Below are 23,961 nucleotides of genomic sequence, written 5' to 3' on the forward strand. Positions count from 1 at the left end.
ATAACTACTCAGCTACTACTGGGAGAGACTAATAAGCCATGTACCCATCACTACCCAGCTAAGCACAAACCCACCAACTTACTGATACTAAATATGAATACCCGCAGTATCATGAATAAAATAGAAGACCTTCACGCTGCCATCTCCTTATATAACCCTGATATTATTCTCATCACAGAGACATGTCTTAAACCACATATTAAAGATATTTCCATTACCCCACCTGGGTATAACATTCTCAGGGAAGACCAGCTACATAAAAGAGGCGGAGGCTTAGCTCTACTTCACAGAACCAACCTACAACTCCAACTCCTCCAAAAAGATTTCCCCCAACTAAAAACTTTGCAGAGACTCTATTAGCAAAGCTCTCCCTTAACCAACATAAGCATGTAAACCTACTGGGTATCTATATACCCCCAAGTGACAACCTAACCACACTAGAATCCATACTTCACTGGGCCTCATACTCCCTCCCTCAAGAAACTATTGTGTTAGGTGATGTAAACATTGACTGGAACTCAATTCTCCCACCCCACCCACGACATTAACCTATATAACTTCACCCAACTTGTAGATGCACCCACAAGCATTGATAAGGCCACAAAGAGAGAATCTATACTTGATTGCATCCTCACAAATCAACCAAATACCACCCATCAATGTGCCACCCTACCAAACTCTCTGAGCGACCACAGTCCCACTTTTATCCTTAGGAAAAACTTGTCTCCTTCCCTTCTACAAACCCGCTCTAACAAAAATTTTCCTAGAGACCACTTCATAAAAGCCTTGCAACATTGCAACTGGTCTCCAATCAAAATGCTTTCATTAAACAAAGCAGTTGATTACTAACAAAACTACTGTATCACTCAACAAAACAAATGCAGTACCAAACCGCAAATATTCTGGGCAACAATAAATAACATCCTACAGCCCAGAAGAACCACCACTCCCACGGTACAGACCTGAACATAGCCTCCAACTTTAATAACTATTTCACCACCTCAATACTCAAACTCAAATATCATCACTTCCTCCAACACCCCACAACCACCTCAGGCCCAAATCAATACCATACCTTTCACACTTAAGTCTGTTCCTACCTCTACTATCCAAAAACTCCTAGCCAAACTCAAACCAACCACCCTTGCAGTCAATAACCTTCCTGCCGATTACCTCCAAATTGCATCCACAGCGATAGCCTATCCCATTTCACTTCTAATAGATCCATCATCAAACACACTGTTCCACTCCTGTGGAAAACCTCATATCATACCACTCCACAAGGTGGCCCCTCCCAAGACCTTTCCAACTATCGACCAACTGCAAATCTCTCACCCCTCTCTAAGATCCTAGAAAGATGTATTCATCACCAGTTCCTCTCCTATCTCCCCGCCAACAACCTTCTCTCCTCAACCCAATATGGATTTCCCCCAACCCACAGCACCACCACTGCCCTACTCAAATTCACCAATACTATAAATTCCCACAGGAATCTAGGTAAATGCGTCTCAGCTACCTTCCTAAATTTATCCAAGGCATTCAACACAGTTTCACATAATAAACAACTGCTTTGTCTCTCTGACCTCAACAACCCCACCCTCCTCTGGTTTAAAAGCTATTTAGATAACTGCCAACAATCAGTCAAATGGCATAACTCTCTATCCCCCCACTCCCAACCTCCTTAGGCATGTCACAAGGATCAATCCTAGAACCCCCTTCTTTTTAATATCTTGACAAACTCCACTCAGCTACCTCTAAAGCTGACATAGTCCAATACGCCGACGACACAACTCTCACATGCTCTGCACCCAACATCCAACTTCTCCAACAAAAAACCCAAGAAGCCTTCTCTGAAATAGAGAACTGGCTAACAACTCACAACTCCTAGTAAATCCCAAGAAAACACACCTAATGCTATTCCACTCTACTAAAACGAGCAACCTTACCTTCTCTATACTCCCCACCAGCAAAGCCCAAATCACCCGTCAATGAGGCTAAACTCCTAGGAGTTACTATTGACCAGCAACTCAAATTCACAAAGCACATATCAACAACTATCACTAAAGTCCACAAAAAGCTAGGTTCCCTATATTGCTGTAAAAGTTATCTAACCACCGAATCTCGAACTGCAATAGCCACGACCCACCTCCTATCTACTCTACTTTATGCATCTCCAATTCTAACTAATCTTTACAAAATTGGCCTTAATAAACTTTCCATCTGTTACAACAAAATTGCTAGATTCGCTACCAGTGCCAAATCACGATCCCACCACTGCCTTCTATTACAAGCCTTGCACTGGCTCGAATTTCCAAACCTATTAAGGTACCACCAACTCAGCCTAGCTCATCTAATTCTGTACTATCCTGAGAAAACCCCCGACCTGACTGGCATGCTAAATGTCTACAATTCAAACAGACAACTTCGGTCCTCCAACAAAGCCTTAATCGAAACCATCACATGCAAAAACAACTCTGGGGAATCACTATATGCCCATGAAACAGCAAAAATATGAACAACCTTCCCCCTGACCTCAGACTACAAAACTCTACACCCTCTTCAAAAACCTGCTTACAACATACCTCTTCACCAACCATCTATGCAACTGTAACTGACCCCCAATATATACTGTATATGTGTGTATGTGTGTATGTATGTACGTATATATGTGTATGCATATATATTTATGTATAGTCTTACATGTATATTTGCTTGAATGTATATACGGAAAACGTAAACATTTATATACTCTTATTCACTTGTGAAATATCTTGCAATGCTCTACCAGGTTCTTATCTACTCTCATTGTATATTCTGTACACTTGTATTTTCAACCAAAATGGGGAATATAACCTCTTATTGTATACTAATGGCTGTAAAGTCTACAATCTGTATGCTACTGCTCTGTAATGTCTCTTTTGTAAATTTTTCTTCTCTCTTTAAACTTATGGAGTTTTTTTCCCCAGGACTCCACTGAAAATGGACACTTGTCCATTTGGACTATCCTGGCAAACAAATGTTAAATAAATAAATAAATAAATAAAAATAATAGGTTCTAGGGGGAATTGGGGTGTGTTTGCTTTTTTTGCTAGCTTTCAATACAACAAAAAGTTTTGTAAGATCTGACACAGGCTCAAATGGATATGACAAGAAACAACTGTATAAAAGATCAACCTGCCAAACAGTGAATGCATGCAACACAAAAGCTGAAAAAAGACATTTAACAAAAAGGTATTACACATAAAAGGAGGAAATAATAATTTTTTAAGACAATAATGATTTCTGTAATGTCTTTAAATGTCAATGGTCTCACAAATAAATACAAAAAAAACGAGTAGTGGACTATATTAAAACATGTAGAGTGCAAATAGCTATGCTATAGGAGACACTTGGAAAGAACTGAACATGCAGATTTGATAAACAAAGGTTTTCAGGATGGTTATTCGGTGGAATACTTGAGGCAAGGGGAGAAAGCAGTACTTATATTAATTGCAAGAGGAGCTCCAATAGTGATAGAAGAGGAAATGTTAGATTTGTAGTACTGACAAAGGCGAAGGATTACGCTGGCAAGTACTTATATTCCACCTAAATCTGCCATAATGAAGCTTAAGAAAATTCAGAGAAAAATAATCTGTTTTCAGCAAGGAATATTACTTATAGGTGGGGAATGGAATTAGATTTGCAACAGTGAGTAGGGTTGCCACCTATCAGTTTTTTTCCCCGGACTATCCAGAAATCAAACTGATTCTCTGGTAGTCCTGAAAACACTGTACAAACTCCGGTATTCTGTTTTAAAAAAAGCAAGACTATCAGAGTTCGTTAAATCAGCTGATTTATTATGTTTTTTTTTATTTTTTTTATAGAAAAACAGTAAATCTGATAAAAACAGGCATCAGGAATGGAAAAAGACGGCATTCCCACCCACTGGTGTCATACTGATGTCATAACATGGGCAGAACATGACTGGGAGAGGGGCAGTAATAGGCAGGGTTACGGGTGATGTGAGGGGGTGTGCCCTTACTCCAGTTTTAGCTACAATGAAAGGTGGCAACCCTAACAGTGACGGCAGATTTTTTGAAGAAATGTATGAAAATATTTGGCATGGAAGATGTGAATTCAGTACTAGGAGTTCGGCATGAATTTACACATCCCCCAAGATACGAAAACTGGACTAGGCTAGACAGAATTTACATTTCACAAGAACATATGCATTTAATTGAAGGTCTTGATATGCACCTAATAACTATTTCAGATCATGCACCAATAGTAACTAAAATAAAAATACAGGGTAATGAAATAAAAAAAGGCAATGGCACTTTCCCACCTATCTTATGAAAAGGGTGGAATTTAAGGAATGGACAGTGAAAATTATTCAGGAGCTATTAGAGAAAACAGAAATTAAATTTCTTCTGAAAATATAGCTAGAGAGTGGGATAAAATTAAAGTGGAGTTTAAATTAGTGTGAAAATAAAAGAAAGGGAGATATGGTTAAGAAGTAACGAAAATTATTTAGAGGGACTGACAAATGTTAAAGTATTGCAAAATAGGGGTAACCCCATAGAACAAAAAGAGGGGCAACTACAGAATGCTAAACAGAAAATAAAGGATTACCTCCATAATATGCGTGAGCTGAGAAAGACTGATGTTAAGCAACTGTTTTTTAATAATAATGCTACAGTACAAAAACTTTTAGCACAACAACTCGGGCAACAGAAAGCAGAAAGGGCCATCACCAAGCTTAGGGAGCCTATAATAAGGAAGAAAAAAAAGAGATCCTGTAGAAGCATTGGAAATATTTTGGAAATTCTATGAAAAAGTCTGTATAAAGCAAAGAAATATGGCAATCTAGAAAAGGTACAAATGGAAATGTTTACGGAAGAATTAAACATACCAAAGTTAGAGGTAGATGAGGCTCATTTACTAACTGTTAGGACAGGAGGAAACGAGATAAAAATGGTGATTTATAACCAATCTACAAAAAAGTCCCCAGGAACAGATGGTATTCCTGTGGAATTTTGGAAGCTAGGTAGGGAAAAACTGATAAAGATCTGGAAGGTTTTTTAACAGTATTTTAAGAGAAAGAGAAGTACCAACATCCTGGAAGAAAGCAGTGGTAGCTGTTAATACCTAAAGAGGGTAAAGATTTTTCATACAGGCCCATTTCAAAACTAAACCATGATTTTAAAGTGTTTATGTGTATAATGGCTATAAGAATGGCAAAAGCTTTGCCAAATCAGATAGATATGGATCAATGTGGTTTTGTGGAGGGGAGACAAATATCTTCCAACATTAACAAAACACTGATGATCCAGACGGAAGCAAAATGTGAGAAAATACCACTGTTGTTGGTGGGTCGTGACAAAGAGAAAGCATTTGACAGAGTAAGCTAGTGGTTTATGAGCAGGGCAATGGAAGAATTTGCATTCCCTGATAAAATTATAAGGCTGATTAGGAGGATATATGAGGAATCAGAGGCGAAAATGAATGTGGGTGGGTTCCTCTCTGATAATTTCTGCTTGAGCAGAGGAACCAGGTAGGAGTGTCCTCTTTCTCCTTAGTTATTTGCATTATATTTAGAACCACTGGCAAAGAAAATAAGGGACTTGGAAATTCAAGGATATAATTGCAGTCAAGAAAAGTTGGCTCTATTTGCACGATATTATTTTATACCTGATTAAACCAAAGAACATTACAGTGTTGTAGAACACTTTTAAATAGTTTCAAATCTTTCTGGGATACAAAAGTAATGAAGCTAAAACAAAGGCAATAGTGGTAAATTTTGTACCCACACATGAACTGGTTCAGCAATATCCATATTTATGAGGACATGATAAAATGAAGTATTTGGGAGTATGGATTAAAGTGATTGCAGTGTGGCAGTTAAGGATATGTGGGAAGATAGCAACCAACAATAACTGTGACACTAAGGATAAATGATTCACTTAAAAACATGAAATATATCCAAAAAAACATAAAAGTGAATCAAGCAATGATGCGGTATAAAAAACTTTTATTAAAATTACCACATAAGCACTTTCACAGTTGAGACACTGCTTCATCAGATGTTCAAAGGCTTTAACTCATACATATGCTTTAAATAATACAAAGCATTAGACCAACAACCAATCAGAAAAATGCCCTCCGAATATATTATTCTCTCCATTGGCATCTGAACAGCCTGTCATTTTTATGTTGTACTCTACTGTCCAGCTTATTTTAAACACTAAGTGTATTTGATCTCTCTTTCTACTAAATTGCTGGAAGTAATCTCCTGTACTAAAGCTGCATTTCAAACTGCTTTTTACTAAACAGATGAGGGTATTTCCAGCCACAACTTCTTCTTTAGTTTAATTTCCCTGTTTTTTCTTTTTTTTTTTTAAATTTCTTCTTGGCTGTCATCCTGTCAGTATAATTTAATTACTTGCCAGTAGCCACATGTTACACAAATTGAGAACTTATTTTTTAAAACAGTTTCTCAGTATTCACATTGGAAGAGGTCTTAAAGCAAGCATTGTTTAGGCTAACCTTCTGGTGTAATTTACCTATCACAAATTTACTTCTTGACTGATTAAGGTAGAGAAAACATGTCAATTCTAATAAATATGAAACAGAAATTCCTGTCCATTGATTTCATAAAAAAAATCACAAGTATGTATTAGCGAAGTATACAGTAGAAAACCTCAGCATGACATTTAAAAGGTGCAAGCCAGTACTAGATTTATATGGGGTGACTCACACCAATGTTTGTACCCCTTCCAGGCACAGGACCAGCAGTAGTCTTCACAAGGAAAAAAGTACATTTTGGCAAATTTAATGGGACCTAGGGAAACAGACGTTAAATGAACACAGAATGTTAGGATTTAATTTAAGAGTGACTCTCCATGGACAAGATCTGGTAAGTGAAGTGGAGATGTACTACTAAATGACAGTTCACTGCAAAACATTATTTCTCATGTTCAGCCACATGGGTACGCAACAGAATAAAGTATTCTAAAAATAAAAGTTCAATCTTAATGAGAAATAGCATGCTGCTGTTCTCATTTAACACAAATGTGAAGCACAGAAACAGCATTTTAACACTCCAGGATGTGCAATTCTAGTTTTTCTCATGGATTCAGAACCCTTTTTGAAGAAATGGTATAAAGCATGTGAGCTTTAGTAAATGAATGAAACATAGCAAGTACAAAAAGGATGAAAAAGGTTAACCAAAATCATAGACCAAACCTTCAGTGTGAAGATCCTCTGTTGGTGCTGCAGTTCCATTCACACTTGATGGTTCAAGTTTAATGTCCTTCTGGGCTACTGCTGTTTGTAGTGATGTCAGTTTGTCTTGTGGTGGTGTGTCCATTTCTACTGCAGAGGAATTACACTGACTGTCACCTGGAAGTTGGCCTACAACACAGAATGAAGGAATTTGCTTCAGGAATAACAATTTATCACCATTAGCAAACATTTTATGAAGTCAGTAAAAGACAAAAAAGGTAGTGCCTTTATAAGGTAGACAGTTTAGTGTAGCCAGTTAACTAAAATGGTTTTAGGAGGAAGCCAAAATCCCACTAGCAAACATTTTGACACTGACAAATATCTGTATGTTTCCCATAATTTAACATAATGTAAGACATATAAACTAAGCTTTTAGGAGCAACAATGGTGAGGAGGGAGACTCACCTGGGTGACTAAGCGTGTGTGTGTGTGTGTGAGATTTTGCAGGGATCTGACCCCAAAGTGAATCCGGAACAAAAAGGTAGTGGAGGAAGTACAGCATGGTTTTGCTAAATATAAGGAGCTTAGCATTAGCTAAAATATTGAGAGAAAGCAGAATATGGATTGGGTCATGCCTCTCAACCTTATTGCAAGAAATCTGGACAAAGCCTAAAATAGTGTGCGTGTGTGTGGGGGGCAAAGCCCCAAAAATAGGGACTGGTTTTAAATATTGCACTTATAAACTTAGAAAGTTTCTAGAATGACAGGAGCTATGTTAGCATGCCTTTTCAGAAGGATATGAAATCTGAAACTCAAATGTTTACCATTATTTAGTGACTTTAGTCCTCAGTGATATGCCAGAAAACCACAAATCTCATGAGGAACATACCATAAATATGGGGCACAAATCTTGACATTCTGTGAAAATCTGTTCCGTTGAGAGGCATGCTTGGCATGATGGATACACACAAAGTACAGTTGTGTACACTTACCATAAATGTAGATGTTCGAGTGTATTCATTGTTGCAGTCATTACATTTGGGTAATCTGCTGGCAAGTTGCCCTCAGTCGGCCTGATTAACAAAGTCTTGGGTCCTGCGTCGGTTGCTGTCCCTTCTTCCATGACATCAGGTGCCCCCCAAATGGGGAGCAATATATATATATATATATATATATATATATATATATATATATAAATAATTTAAAACACAAAAAAAATACCTCCATATAAAAGCAAATACACCAAAAAGGCTTTTAAGTGTAGTAAAAGAAAGTAGAGGCATAGTGAGAGAAAAAAACAGGGGGCTCGAGGGAGGGTAACCAGGACTGCAACAGTGAATACACTCGAACATCTACATTTATGGTAAGTGTACACAACTGTACTATGTTCTTCGTGTTTCACTGTTGCAGTCATTACATTTGGGTAGATTCCCAAAGCTATGGTTGGGAGGATGGATTTATACAGCATTAGGACTGGCTAAAAGGCCCTGCAAAACAGTAGTGGCAAAGCAAGCTCTGGATTTAGAGAAAATTGGTAAATGATAATGCTTGGTGAAAGTATGAACTGAACTCCAGGTAGCAGCTTCTAGAATATCCCTGGTAGGAACACCTCTGAGAAAGGTTGTAGAAGTAGATGCAGCCCTGGTGGAAAGGGATCTGATCCCCTGTGGGATAGGTTTTCCATGGTGCTTATAGCAGAAATGAATACAATGACTTACCCATTTGGAAATGGTTTGCTTTGAAATAGCCTTTCCCTCTGCCCCTGCAGCAAATGCTACCAGCAGTTGTTCAGAATTTCTTTGAGATTTAGTCCTGTCCAAGTAAAATCTAAGTTGTCTGTGTACATCCAATGAATGCAGAATCCGCTCTCCTTTGTTCTGTGGATTGGGAAAGAAAGTTTGCAAATGAATGGACTGATTAAGAGCCAACAGGATACCACCTTGGGCATGAAGGATGGGTTGGTCCTGAGCAACACCCTGTCCGTATGAAAAATGATGAAAGGCTCCACTGCCATAAGGGCTTGTAATTCAGAAATCCTTCTAGCCCAAGTGATTGCTAAAAGGAAGGCTGTTTTCCAGGAGAGAAATTTTAAGTCTGTAGTAGCAGCTGGCTTGAAAGGAGGGAGAGTGAGTTTTTCCAATACAAAGTTAAGGTCCCAGGCAGGGGTTGGAGCTCTCCGGGGGTGGTCTCAAGTTTTTGACCCCTCTGAGATACTGCTTTAGCAGAGGATGAGAGAAGAGGGGAGGTTCTGTGTTGTAATGAGCTGAAATGGCTGAGGCATGTATTTTTATGGAAGAAAAAGACAGTCCCTTGTGAAGCATCTCAGTTACGTACTGCAATATCTGAGGCAAGCTGGGCACTGCTGTGCTTATCCCTTGAGACTGATTCAGGCAGAGAATCTTTTCCATTTGTCAGCATAAGATTTTCTAGTACTAGGTCTTCTCGCCTCCAAAATGACATCCATCACAGGTTTGCTGAGGGATGCTAAGGGGAAATTTAAGTGATTAGCCAAGCTGCAAGATTCAAAGTTTGGAGCTGAGGGTGCAGAATTTGGTTGTTCTGCTGCAACAGTAAGGAAGGTGTCTGAGGCATGTGCCATGGAGAGATTTGTGACAGACTGCGTAGGAGCGGGTACCAGTGTTGGCGAGGCCAGTCTGGAGCAATCAAAATAATTTTTGGTTTGTCCTGTTTGACTTTTAGCAGAACTTTGGAGAGTAGAGGCAGAGGGGGAAAGGCATAGAGTGATAGATTTTCCCAGCTGAAGGACAGAGCATCCACTTTCCAGGCTTTTTTGTGAGGAGTTCTTGTGCAAAATTTGTCCAACTGGTAGTTCTGCGGTGAGGCAAAAAGATCTATGTTTGGGGTCCCCCATTTGTGAGTCAACGTGTTGAAAATCAGTGGTTCCAGTTTCCATTCATGTGGGTCCATGAGATTTTTGCTTAGTTCGTCTGTCAAAATATTCAGCTGTCCTGGCAGGAATTGAGCTTGTAGTTGTACTTGATAGCTCAAGGCCATGTTCCACAATGCCATGGTTAGTCTGCAGAGGGGGTAGGAATGTGTACCCTCCTGCTTGTTTATGTACCACATAACTGTGGTGTTGTCTGTCTTCACCATTAGTTGTCCTGGATGAAGGTAGTCTTTGAAGGCTGTCAGTGCATTCTGTACAGCTAGCATTTCTTTTTGATTGATATGAAGGTGCATTTGATTTGGGCTCCATTTGCCCTGAAAGCACTTCCCTGCCAGATGAGCCCCCCCATGCATAGTCTGATGCATCTGTAGTTAGGGTTTGGGCGGCAGGGGTTGGTGTGAATGGCAGTCCCTTATTTTGGTGGCAGGTCTCTGCGCACCATAGGAACTCTAGTTGCAGGCAAGGAATGATAAGAATCATTGTTTCCAGGCTGTGACAATGTTGACTCCATAAACTTTTTAAGTACCACTGAAGTTTCCTCATATGCAGTCTTGCATATGGAATTAGAAGAATGCAGGAGGCCATGAACCCCAAGGCTTGCAGTATTTGTCTTGCAGATAGCAGGGCTTTTGTGGCCACCTGTTTGAAGTAAGTCACCAAATGAAGTTGCTTTTCTGGTGTAAGGAAAGCCATCTGGGCAGTTGTATTCAAGCTTGCACCCAGGAATGTAATTTTTTGAGAGGGTACTAGGTGTGATTTCTTTTCGTTTATAGTGTACCCTAGACAAATTAGAACCCTTTTTACAAATGCCAGATGTTTTAGAAGAATGGCCTTGTTTTCTGCCTGAATTAGACAATCGTCCAGGTATGGATATATTTGAATATTTCTTTGCCTGCAAAATGCAATTACTGGAGCCAGACACTTTGTAAAGACCCTGGGCGCAGTAGATAAGCCAAAGGGCAGTGCAGAGAACTGATAATGCAAGTAGACTGCTTTGAAGCAGAGGTATCTTCTGCAAGATTCCCTGATTGGGATATGCAGGTAAGCCGCCTTTAAATCTAGAGTTGCCAACTAGGCATCTTTGCCTAACATAGGAAGTAACTGGTGAAGAGTCAGCATCTTGAATTTTGAAATGTCCAGAAAGGTGTTTAGAGTGGACAGGTCCAGAATTGGACGCCATGATTTGTCTTTTCTGGGTACCAGGAAAAGTCTGGAATAGAAACCTTGTCCCTTTTCCTCTTCTGGTACTAGTTAAATAGCCCCCATGTTTAAGAGGGTAAGTACTTGTTTCTGGGCCTCTGCCCACTGATTTGGGGGAAGGTCTGGCCATCTGTTTGGAGTTGGCAACGTGTGGAAACGAAATCTGTATCCCTGGGATACTATATTTAAAACCCATTTGTCCTGGGTGATAAGTTGCCAGTTTTTTGCATAAAGAGCCAGTTTTCCCCCCAATGGGGCAGCTAAAAGGTAAGTGCTTGGTAACTCTAGAGGAAAGTCATTGAGACTGCTTACCATAGGGAGGTGTCTTGTTGTTTCCAGATTTGGAAGAGGAGGCACCCCATTGCTTAGTTCTGAAAGTCCCTTGGGACTGAACCCTGGTGCCTTTGGAATGTCTGGGTTTGACTTGAGTGGCTCTGGAAGGAACTGGAAAGGACAAGTTCTTAGTAGGCCACTGTCTACTAAATCTTGGAGGTTGCACTTGTGAAATCTTTCACAGTTTGCATAGATTTAGCTTCATCTTCCATCTTTTTTAGAACTTCTTCAGCCTTATTACCAAAGAGACGGTCCTGTTGCAAAGGAGCATCCAATAATTTTGCTTTAACAAGATCAGGCAGAGATTGCTCTTTGAGCCAAGCATGCCATCTAAGCACACAGACAGTTACAGCAGCCCTGCAAGAGGCCTCCAAAGAATCAAAGCCACATTGCAGAGTATGTTTTCCAACTTGTTCAGCTGAATGCAATAAATCCTGTAAATCTTTATTTTCCACACAGTCAGAAATAAACATAATTTTCTGTTTAAGCAGTCCCATGATATGCTGCTGATATTTTAGCATATGGAATTGACAGTTTAAAGCCCTAATTGCCAAGGTTGCAGAAGTATAAACCTTTTTACCCCATCTATCCAGCACCCTGGAATCTGTATCAGAAGGGGTAGGATTTTTAGCAGTAGAAGCCTTAATGCCCTTGGGGCCCTGAGAAATGGTTTCAGGATCCGCAACAGGATTTTTGAAAAGGAATTTGTGGGAGTCAGGAACCCTGTAGTATCTGTCTGGCTTACAAGGGGCCGGAGGCAGAGAATCAGGAGCCATACTAGATTCTGAAAACACATCATCAACAATGTCTAGAACAGGAGGTATAGCCAAAGGCCTATGCTGAGGAGGAAGAAGAAAATCCCTAAGTCTCTTTTTAGATTCAGAAAAATCCTGACTTTCCCAGTGGAAATGTTCCCTTAAAGGTATGTAAAGTTTCCCCAGAAGAAAAATTCTCAGGGGGAGAAGCAGAAAGAATGGAATCCTCTGCATCAGAGTCCTCATAAGTAGGTATAGACAAATCCTGTTCATTAGACTCATAGTCAATTTCAGCCCTAGGCATCTTTGAAGGGGGGGGGGGGTTTGACTACCCCTGATTAGAGTAATTAAATCTTCAGCCATTTTGATCATTTGTTTTTTAGGCATAAGGGCCTGCACATGTGGCCTGGGCGTCAGTTTTTTAGACATAGATTGAGATTTTGGCCTTAAAATTGAAGATGATGTTGGTTTAATATACAAATCTGTAGGCCTGAATACACCCTCAGAAGCAGATGCCTGCACAGCGGCTCCAGACCCATCCAAGGTAGAGACATCTGCGGGTTCCATAATTGAAGCATCTCACATCTTCCATAATTGAAGCATACCGGACTCCGAATGGGTCTCGGTAGAAGCCTATGAATCAGAAGTAGCGGGTATCAGGGGCTGTGAAAGAGCCTCACTGAGTACCGGCGAACTGGCGACTGGCCTAGGAGAAGCGTCGTCAGCAGTTTTGGACCTCAATGGCCTGTCTCTGTCTTTTTCTTTGTGTTTATTAGGTATTCCAGTAGTCGGATTGCTAACCGACGTCATTTCTGGATAATTAAAGCATGATCCAAAATATTTAGAAGCAAAAATGTACAGACGACGGATAGTGCACTGATTAAATAAAGTACTGAACCGGCAACAAGGTACGTTGTTGGTCATTGCCTAGACAAGGAATACAGTACAAATGGAAATCCTTATGAGGTATTTACTTCCCACAGGTAATACAATTATTAACTTTCAATGACATCAGTAAGGAGCAAGAAAAAGTTTCCCCAACGGGGTACTTAGCTTTTTAGTTGAAGACTTTGGTTCTGAAACTCGAAAATGAAAATTTCAGGAGTTGGCCAACCGGCACCTGCGAACTGCTTCTGCTTTGGGCACCGCACGGCAAGAAAGACTGATGTAATGGCATCGGCTGCATGTTTTATATCCCTGACGACCTGACATCATGGAAGAAGGGACAGCAACCGAGGCAGGACCCAAGACTTTGTTAATCAGGTTGACTGATGGCAACCTGCCAGCAGATTACCCAAATGTAATGACTGCAACAGTGAAACACGAAGAACATCTTATATGACAGTATTACTAAGTGAAGGGGATACAGTTAGATAGGGGCTTGTACCAAATTAAGCAATATAAAAAAAAAGAGGGTTTGAGGGGATGAAAATTTACCAGTTACACTGACGGATAATCAGACAACACTTTTATTGGTGTATAAATACAGTTTGCAGTTCACACAATCTAAACCTCAAGGAAAGTTCATCACTGATAGACTTGCTTAAATAAGACTATGCAGCACAGATTTCAAAACAAAATAGTGAAGAGCATTCTGACTTTTTCTGGGCCTGGTCTCATGCTGCTATCCAATCTTTGCTCATCAATTGTTCAGTGGTCCTTTTGTTACCTCACAGGCTCTCTATAAATTCCACACTACCCCATGGAAGAGTAGTGTCAGCCATAAAGCAACTAATGCAGTAGAGACAAAATTTGATAAAAGGAGGCTGTGATCATTGTATTACAGTCAGTCTCTTTTTTATACGCTGTTATTTTTAACCACAAAACATAGAATATGTAATACCAATGCATGTCAACACAAACTCCTGTGCAAGACAACTGCCAGTGTAACTCCTTTTATGCCTGGTACAAGTGCCTAGAGGCTAGTACCTCTACTAGAGGACAACTTTGCAGTGGACTCCACTACACATTCCTCACAACGAAAGAAAGTTTGCTGACAGCCTCAAGCCCTCTGAATTCCAGGTCACCAGTGGTACGAGGGTTCCCTGATCCAGTGGTAAGGGACCCATCCTGCCTTCCTGATGTTGAAAAATGATATGGAATTATGTCACCTTGAGGGTAATTATGGAGCAAAGCTGCAAATTCTGACCAACTGGAGAAGCATTATGGACCCTGTGCTAAAAATGAGGAGGGAATCAGGGATATCAAAGTAAAGAATTCCCTGAGGCACAGTAATCACACCACTGTATGGTATATTACTCAGCTTAAGTTAAGGACCAACATGGCAAGCACAGTTTGGGATTTCAGGGTAAAACCCCTCAATTCCCTAAGAATGTGGTGGAAGCTGTAATAGGGAAAATAATTCATGTGGCAGAAAGAAACGGGATGAAAGCAAACAAAATTCAGTGCTACAGAACTATACAAAAATAACAGCAAAGAAAGAAAAAATGTACAGCAATTAATGACAGCATACTTTTCAGATGCTACATCAAATGGATTATGCCCAAGAAAAGTACTGCTATTATGGATGTGAGAGAGAGGAAGAGTGAAAGAGGAAAGATGATTTGGACTATGAGACATTTTATATTCAGACATAGGAGGCGACAGTTGGGATTCTGGGAGACAAGTCAATTCTCTGTAAACCAGTCACTAAAGGGACTACCAGAAAGTTCCACAAAAAAAAGATCTGAATGAACTATCAGGGATAACGGCTCATTCCTTCAAAACATGATTCAACAGCTTCCAGAGGATGGGTTATGCACCAGGCTTGCTAACTGCAAGTGTGCCATCTCTATAGAGGAGGAAGGAGGGAGCTAAGCATCTACCAGACCTATGACCATGACCTCAGTGTTGAAAAAAGGCTGGGGGCTTCCTGACAGCCATTGACTTGGTAGTCCAGAACCAGCAGAGCTTCATCAGTACTGCATCTTGTCCAATAAACGTGAATTATGATGTCTGGCTCTAAGGATACGAGGAATATCTGATGCATGTGATCCAGACATCAGCAGGGCCCTCAACTCAGCCTGCAAGCCAGTACAACACTGAAAAGTATGGTGATGGTGTTGTGGGCTGGCAAAAATTTGGTACAGTGGATTTAAAACAGACTCTGGTGTATGTGGCTACAAAGAAAGGCCCACCAGCAGACAGGAAATAACTAGTGAAGCATATCTATCCATTCACTAAGTACATGGGGTTGTAGTGGAAAAACAGCACGCGGGTATAATGAATGATATGGAGAGACTGCTTGTCTGGTCCTAGAAAGCAAGTAGGATATGCTATATTAAGTGAAAGTTTAAAATGAATAATACAAAAAAAAAAAAGAGATTTCTGATTTTCTTTAAAAAAAACTGTCACGTGTTAGCAAGGCTAAAATGTCATGTTGTCTGGTTCTTATGCAAGACTTACTGTATTCATTTTATACATTTGTTACTAATGCATTAAAAAGGTCACATACAAATTTGGTCAACACTTTCACGAAGATGACCTACAGCATGAGAGCATTCTGTCCCAACAACCAGGCTTGCTACAACAAACATGCACTAGCCCACACAGAAATTAAAAACAGAGGCTGCAAGCACTTGTAAAACTTTGAAAAAAAAACTTCTACAACAGGAATATCTGAAAGTTAGCCATTAGATATGGGATAGCCAAGGTATTTCAAAACAAGGGGAAAATGCTTTTCCTAAATCTGCTCAAGGCTTTAGACTTTTTATACAAGGAAATTTTTTCCTCCTCATCTTTGCCCACACCACCCGCTGACCATCAGACCCTCTCTCTCGATCACTTGTTCCCTTACTGAGCAAGAGTAAACTGGTAGGGAGAGTCATCCAAGCAGCTATCAAAGATGGCTTAATTTTTTCCATATTTTCTTTCTGGCTCCAACCATACACCCATTCAGCAAAGCACTGCGGAGGGAACAAATAATGATCTGATGGTGGAATATATTCTCTCACTTCTGCAATGGGAATACCCTCCAAGTAGCCCCGCCCTCCCCTGCAGCATGAGCAGCTGTCTCTCTGGTCTCCGCTAGAGAGATCGCACTGTTCTTTCTGCATATATACTCTACACCTGCATGCCCCTTCATTCTTTCCCCTACCTGCCAGACTTCTCCAGTGCTAGAACTCTAACTGAACCCAGGTCCCTTAGGTCACAGCCGGGCTTGTATGTGGAAAAAGCTCCCATATGTGTGAGCTTCTGGGAATGGTCCTGAGGTGAGGACATTAGGAAACAAGTCATCTTTCTGTTTTTTTTATACAAAATAAAGTGCAGTGGTAATGGTATGCTTACCATAATCACAACGTTTCATTACAAGCTGAAGTGTCATGTATGCAATTTAACCACAGGTAGAAATCCACTAATTTGGCAAGACTTAAAGAACTTCAGACGTCTACAGATAACAGCTAGTCTCCTCCACACCCATGGATATCAGTGAGATATTCAGCAGAAAACTGAACAACCTAAACCATTGGCATTCCTTTTAAGTCAAAATAGCACCAACAAGCTTACCTGCAATGACTTGTTATGAGGGATAGCCCTATTCATAATGCTTGGGAGAAGTATTAAAAGTAGACAAAGGAGACCTCAATCCAGTGGAGATCTGGGAGCTGCCTCCCCTTCATTGAAGTACATGTTTTTGGTGAGGGACACCTGAGAGAAGTGTGTGTGTCTCCTCTTACACATTCTCTTATGGGGAGCCTCCTCAGTGGGATGGTCTGGAGAGGTATCTGAAGAGAGGGGAAGTCCTTGAGGGGGACTGTCTGGATGCTTGATGGGGCTTGCTGTCTTTGTGATCTGAGCTTGGACCTGAAGGAGCCAGGGCTCGAAGATCTGAAGAGAAAAGAGTAGTCAAATCCCTCAGATGAGAAAAGACCCGCTCCACCACCCTGAAAGCAGGAGGACTGGGAGAAGCCGTAGTTGGTTGCTCCAGAGCAGAAGCTCCAGATGCCATCATGCTTTGACTCTGCCTGGACCTGTGCTTTGAAGGAGGAGCCAGATCTGAGCCAACACCAAAGCTCCAAGGAGCAGAGACAGCTCTGACAACCTTGGAGTGGAACTCAGCCCCCAGGACCAGGAGCCAATACTTCAGCTCCGACACTCATCCTGGTTCAAAGGAATCTGTGCCAAACAAATTTGGGAAGCAGAGTCGAAGACCTAACTCTCTCGGATCTGACATCGACATTATAGTTTCTCGGATCCAAAGGCTCTGAAATCGCAGGTCGGATCACAGGAGAAATCACAGCATGGAAAGTAGAAGGAAGGCTCATGGATCCAATGGGAGACAGAGCTGGGATAATCCCCATTTGAATCTGAGCTCTGAGGAACTTCCTCATCTTTGTACCCACTTTGGTTGATGGAGGAAATGATAGATTGGGGCTGAGACTGTCTCCTCGGGTTCTCCGGAAGAAAACAGAATAGAGCCGAGCAGAAACAGGCTCCACAGAGAACCATGGGGACCACGTCCTTGGAGACTTAGCAAGAGAAGTTGTCGGGTTCAGGGATGTTGGATCAGACTGTTTTTACCTCTGATCAGAGAGGGACACATCAGATTTCTTTTGAGTTTTAGAAGAAGGCTCCAATGAAGCAGAAGAGTGGGTTGGAGATGCATTCTTGATACTTTTGCCTCTGAACAGACTTTGAATGATTTTGCAGGGGTTTGATCGCCTGGAGAAGAAGGTGGTAGCAAGTCCTTCAGAACTAATTTGCTCTGATGGTTGCCAAGGGCCCTGGAATTAAAATTTGCACAAATGGAGCATTCCATATTTAAGTGCGAGGCTCCCAGGCAACAGACACACTTCCTGTGGGCATCAGACTTTGGGATCTTATACCTACAGGAAGTGCATTTCTTAAAAAAACGTTTTTTCTGACATTTGATGAAAAAAAAAAAAAAAGAATTTTTTTTTTTTAATTATTAACTAACAACAATGGTAGGTTAAAGAGAATACCCTCTAGAGGGTAGAAAAAGAACAGAAAATAAGGAAAGGTATCAGCAATGGTACTGACTCCTACCTTAATTAGAAGAGAAAAGGAGAAATAACAGGGAATATAGTATTTGAACCTAATGCGATAGAAGAACTTGAATAACTAAGTACGGGAGGTAGATGAAGATAAAAAAAGAAGTTTTTGAGAAAAAAAATTAAGGACTTGAACTCTCAGAAAAAAAAAAAACACCCACAAAGCTCTTCGAGAAGGATCTGCAACTGTAGCAATATGGCGGCAAACAAGAATGGAGATGCAGCACATTACGGGTAGAGAGAGGAGTTCAAGAGTTGGATCTGAGAGTCTAGTAAATGCGGCTGCGTCAGATTTGATACCCAATAGTTGAGGAATGAGAATGCGTTGGTTTGGACATGTGCTGAGGAGGGCTGCTGGACATATTGGGAAAAGGATGCTAAGGATGGAGCATCCAGGTAAGAGGAAAAGAGGAAGGCCTAAAATAAGGTTTATGGATGGGGTTGAGAGAGGACATGCAGGTGTGGTTGGTGTGACAGAGCAAGATGCAGAGGACAGGAAGAAATGGAAACAGATGATCCGCTGTGGCGACCCCTAACGGGAGCAGCCGAAAGAAAAAGAAGAACACAGTGGTCTGAAGTCATCTAGATGAGATTGCTGGATAGACTACCGATCATTTTGTGTAGCAAAGGAACTGAAGATGAAGCTGGCTGTTCTTCATTTTCTAACAAACATGATGTCCTCAATGTGAGGAGGAGACCAAATCTGCTCTTGGGGTATCCTAAAATTTGAAATCAGGCCGAATGTGTGGACATCCCTCTGTGGTCAATTCTTAAGCATTATGGCTAATCCTGCAGCAGTGATCCTTATGAACAACACTGGTGACTCACTGGAGTTCAAGAAATAAGAGCATCTCCTAACCTGAAAAATACCATCCTTAAAGAAAGGCTCCAAGGTAGTAACAATAACCAAAGGTTCTGCATGCTAAAGTAGGCAATATGATGCCCAATCAATTGGGAAACAAGGTGATGTTGACCACATCAGTATGGAATTCATCATTCTGTGGACCCTCTTGTCCTCCAGGGAAGAATTAGCAGAGAAATGGAACACACAGTCATCGTTCATCTCCAGAAAAAGACATCCACCTCTAATACTCTGCAGTAGCAGAAGATTCTGAAGGATGGGGTGAAAATGCCTTTCCTCCAGTCTCCTACCCGCTTCTGTGTGACCATCATGGGATCAAGAAAAAGTAGACAGAGCAATTTTAAAATCATCAGATGTTAAGACCACCATCACCACCGCTCTGGGATGTAACTCAAGATAAGCAGTAAATTGATCTCATTTCTAGGAATGGTCATCACCGAACCATGTATAGAAATGCCAGAACCCTAAGCTGCCTATGGGAGATGGCCCTCCCGAACATATTCGGGCATCAAGTCAGAATCCAATGAACTGACTTCTCAAAATCTAGAAGAGTTCTGGGAAGTACTTAAAATACACAAATAGGAACAAGTGGGCTTATATGGATGGTCTGAACTTGGAGGAGGAAATTCAACTCTTGGGGCCAAAAGTCATCCTGGAGTAATGTACCAGATAGCCAGAAAACTACTACTTGTACAGAGTCCTTAACCCTCCCTCACTCCAAGACACAGATGGAGTAGCTGATACCTACATCTCAGTCTTGTCACAGAAGCAACAGCTGCGATAATTCCTCTCCGTTTGATTTCCCAAACATCCAAAGAAGTTTACCTAGATGATGATGATATCTTGCTAGACAACAATCCAATAGGCAGAATAACATGGAACAAAAAGCAGACCCAGAATTGAACACCTGAAGAGAATACAGGACTTGAAGACGCATTATGTCTGGTCTCTGGTTCCCATACATTGTCTGTTGTATTACTGGCTGCTACCCTTAGACAAGCCCAATGGCAAGCACTTCAGATGAGCCACTTCCACCAAACAATGGAATAGTCACAAAGCACACCAGTAGGTTAAAGTATGGGCAGTAGCAGTGGCAAAAGCAGTGAATATTGTGTTACAGACCCAGACAGTACCGTAAGGGTCCTGATCCATGATCTGAGCACTGCAGGAACATACAGAAGGTCACTGCTTTTAAGACATTGACAAAGACATTCCCCAACAATGCATCCTAGGAGAAGATCCAAATTCTTTGAGTGATCACAAAGAACTGGGGAACACATGTTCCCCTTAACAAAGGTACAAGAATGCATGCATGGACCAAACAGAATCTACTTTCATAAGGGTGTGGATTGTGAGATTTCCAAAAACCCATATAAGAAGGCACAAGGGGATGTACCAAAGTGTTGCAATTTTTACAATTTGCAAAGGCCCCTAAAACATGTTTTACTTATTCTAAACAGAATTAAATTATCAGGAATTACAGACCTGAAGAAACTGGTAGGAGGTATTTCAGTCAACTATGAGATATAGGATTCCCAACAGACTCCCTTTATTAGTAAGCAGGTGACGCACCTCGTTACAACAAAAGATGTGAACTATCTACATGCCAGCATTAGCCACAAAAAGCTAAAATGATCACATACATGTCTAAAGAAAAAATGCAGTGGTGTTAATGGTATTTCATAAAGTTGGTACCTAGTTCAACAGAAAAAAATGAGAACAACTCTGAATGTAATGCAAAAAAGAACCTACTTCAAACATTGTGTCTGCTACACACTACAGATCACTGCAAAGCATAATTACTTAGTGAATAAACTTGCGTTATTAGTTGTCTAAGCATTCTGGTATGCTTATATTTTGATCTAACAACAGAAACAAAGCCTATGTCTGAGTTTTTCAGTCAGCATTGATTATCTGTGCTGCTATTCCACTGGGTTAAGCTATCTGATAAAATAGATTGGCTTAAAGAAATGAAGTAGAGAAATAGTGTAAGAGTTGCCAAAATATTAAAAAAATATACATATATAGACAAATTAAACCTTTAGGACATGGGTCCATTGCTGCTAGCTGACCATCATCTTCACTTTTAATGTCCTGTTGCATTACTGCTGCTTCTTGTGATGTTGCTGCATCTGGTGGTGTGGTTGTGTCCATCGGTGTTACAGCAGAATCAAATATTTTGTCTCCTGCAAGCTGCTCTGTAAAAAAAAAAAAAACAACACAAAGACACTTCAGGACATTTACTTCTATCTTAGGTTTTGCAGTCATTGGTGGATAAAATAAAATAATGTTAGTTTAACAGACTCTTGAAAGGCTGTCATAACTCTCATCAAAATAATAATGGATTAAACTCGGCTTTGCAAAAGCAACAAAACAAAGTCGCACTATGTGAGGAAAGGGAGTTCAATCTTGAGGACCGTCATTTGACAGACTTCAGCATAAAATATATAAATGGTTCATAGTTTGAAATGCCTCAGTACAACAAAAATTTGCAAACTCTGAAGCTCCAAAACTTAAAGATGCACATGCATTAGGGAGCATGTCAACGTACTTCAATTACTATACAATTCAATCACTCTCCTTTTTAAAACATTTTTATTAAATTATAACATTGTAACTATAACATATACTTGCATTCACAGTGTGTTAAGTTTCCATTATTATAGTCATGCAGTGTTTGTTTGTGTCTTTCGGCTTTTCCCGGTTAGGGGTTGCCACAGCGGAACTCCAGTCCGCTAATGACTGGTAGTTGATTTTTACGTGCCGAGTTACCAGCCCTGATGCACAACCTTCAACGAAGGTACGCCCATTCACGCACGTCTCCACACAGAAGACGCTCTAGATGAGAATTGAACCGGACACTGTCTTACTGTGAGGCGACAACGCTACCGCAGCTTAAATATTTTTTATTCAGTCCATTATAAAAATTACTCAGTTTCTGTCTTCCCTTAAACCTCACTCTTTCTCTTCCTGATTATTCTACATGCATTCTTTCAAAAAATTCTATGCATTTACAGATCTTAACCTTCACTTCACTTATCTCCTTTACAAAGTTCAGAACTTCTGATATATTTGGCATAGATTTTGATTTCCATTTCTAGTAGTTGTTTTTCTTGTCAGTCAAAAATATTAAACTTAAGGCTTATGTTGTCGAAGCCATTCACATTGTATATCCCAACTCAAAAGAATAATTTCCTTAGTTACTACCATTTAATCCCAAAACATTTCTGTCAAAGTACACCACAGCAGAATTTTTAAAATTGGACAACTCACTGCATTCAAAAAAGTTCCCAGTTACCTATTTCGCTCCACACCTCCAACATTTGCTGTCTATCTGAGGAGAAATCCTCTAAAGTCAAGGCAAACACTTCCACACAAAAATCCTAAAATCCTAAACCTCCTGGACTTTATTACATACTTGGGAGCCCTACACATTTGTTCTCATTACTCCCTTTGTAAACTGCCTTTCCAATCTTCTTTCCCAAATCTTTTCTAACTACCCGTTTCCTATAGTTATCCTGCAGGATTTTATATGCCCAACTAATTACCCTTTAACGCCATCTTCCATTCCAGACTCAACTAAAAACATGAGTTGGTCTTTCACTTAGCACTTCCCCTATCCCTGTCTCTCTGACCATAATCTATCGATCTCTGATAGCCAAGAGAGACTCTAACCTGCAATACGAACTTCTGCTTTGCCTCATTCCACTCTCTTACCCCTCAAGTTATTCACTCCATAAACCTTGGTTCCTTCACTAATTTCCTCCAGTAAATTCCAGCCCCATCTCCTCTATTTCCTATACCCCTACTTGAAGACATTCCTATTTTCCTTTCTCACTTCCCACACTGGCTTACTACTTTCTGCTATTTTATTAATATAATATTCTGAAGGTTGTTACTCACCTTAAGGACTTGTACACAAAATCCTAGTCTCTCTCTCTCACCTGTGCTGTTTCATCAACCTTAACCACTTTGATTTATAATCTTCTGCTTGATGCAGCCTTTCTGCTTGATTTTCAATACTGTCTTACAGATAATATCAAATAAAAGAACAGGTAGACTTTACTCACTATATCATTTTCTCTCACAGGCTTATATAAAATGCCAATTATGCAATTTAGAAAGACAGCTAAAAACTTAGTAGGCAGGCAGGCAAACAGATACAACACAGATTGGCAACCATAATTGTGTATCAAGGGAAAATATCAACATTTAGGGAATTTCAAGCAATGCATGTCTGAACTAAAAAGATGGATATTCTTAAGTATGATTTTAGTGAGACATTTGTATTAAAAATTATTACAATTACACAAACTGGATTTCCCCCCTCTGTACACTAGGAATTTATTCTAAGTATAACACACATAATTTTTATAGCTAGATGTCTGTAAAGTACATACAAAACAACCACCTGCGACCTCTGGCAGCTAAGTGTGTGTGTGTGTGTGTGTGTGTGTGGGGGGGGGGGCACGTGTTAAACTGTAGCTCAGAGTAGCTTTAGGGTTTGATCAGGTTCATCCCTTCAGTGTGAATTTTAGGTGACATGTTATCACATACATTTCTAACATTTATGCTAGTAATCATGGTTATTTTGCAGAAAAACTCAGAAGGTTCCGCTTATGATAACTGGAGGTCTAAGTTACATACTAAATTAACCAAGGAACATGTCTCTTTTGATGTCTCTTTTGA

General features: G+C 40.3%; 1 protein-coding gene across 1 annotated transcript in view; it reads right to left on the minus strand.

The window, feature by feature from the left end:
* Positions 1 to 23,961, minus strand: part of HCFC2 (host cell factor C2) — an 886,151-nt gene that overhangs the window by 246,716 nt on the left and 615,474 nt on the right. The window contains exons 14-15 of the mRNA XM_044087200.1: positions 21,345 to 21,470; positions 7,225 to 7,392 (exon numbers count right to left, since the gene is read on the minus strand). Of these exons, the coding sequence (XP_043943135.1) occupies positions 7,225 to 7,392; positions 21,345 to 21,470 (294 nt within the window). The remainder of the gene's footprint in view (positions 1 to 7,224; positions 7,393 to 21,344; positions 21,471 to 23,961) is intronic.

Source organism: Protopterus annectens, chromosome 11.part0 (genome assembly GCF_019279795.1).
Source record: "Protopterus annectens isolate FY-2018-M chromosome 11.part0, PAN1.0, whole genome shotgun sequence".
In the NCBI taxonomy this organism is placed as follows: domain Eukaryota; kingdom Metazoa; phylum Chordata; order Ceratodontiformes; family Protopteridae; genus Protopterus; species Protopterus annectens.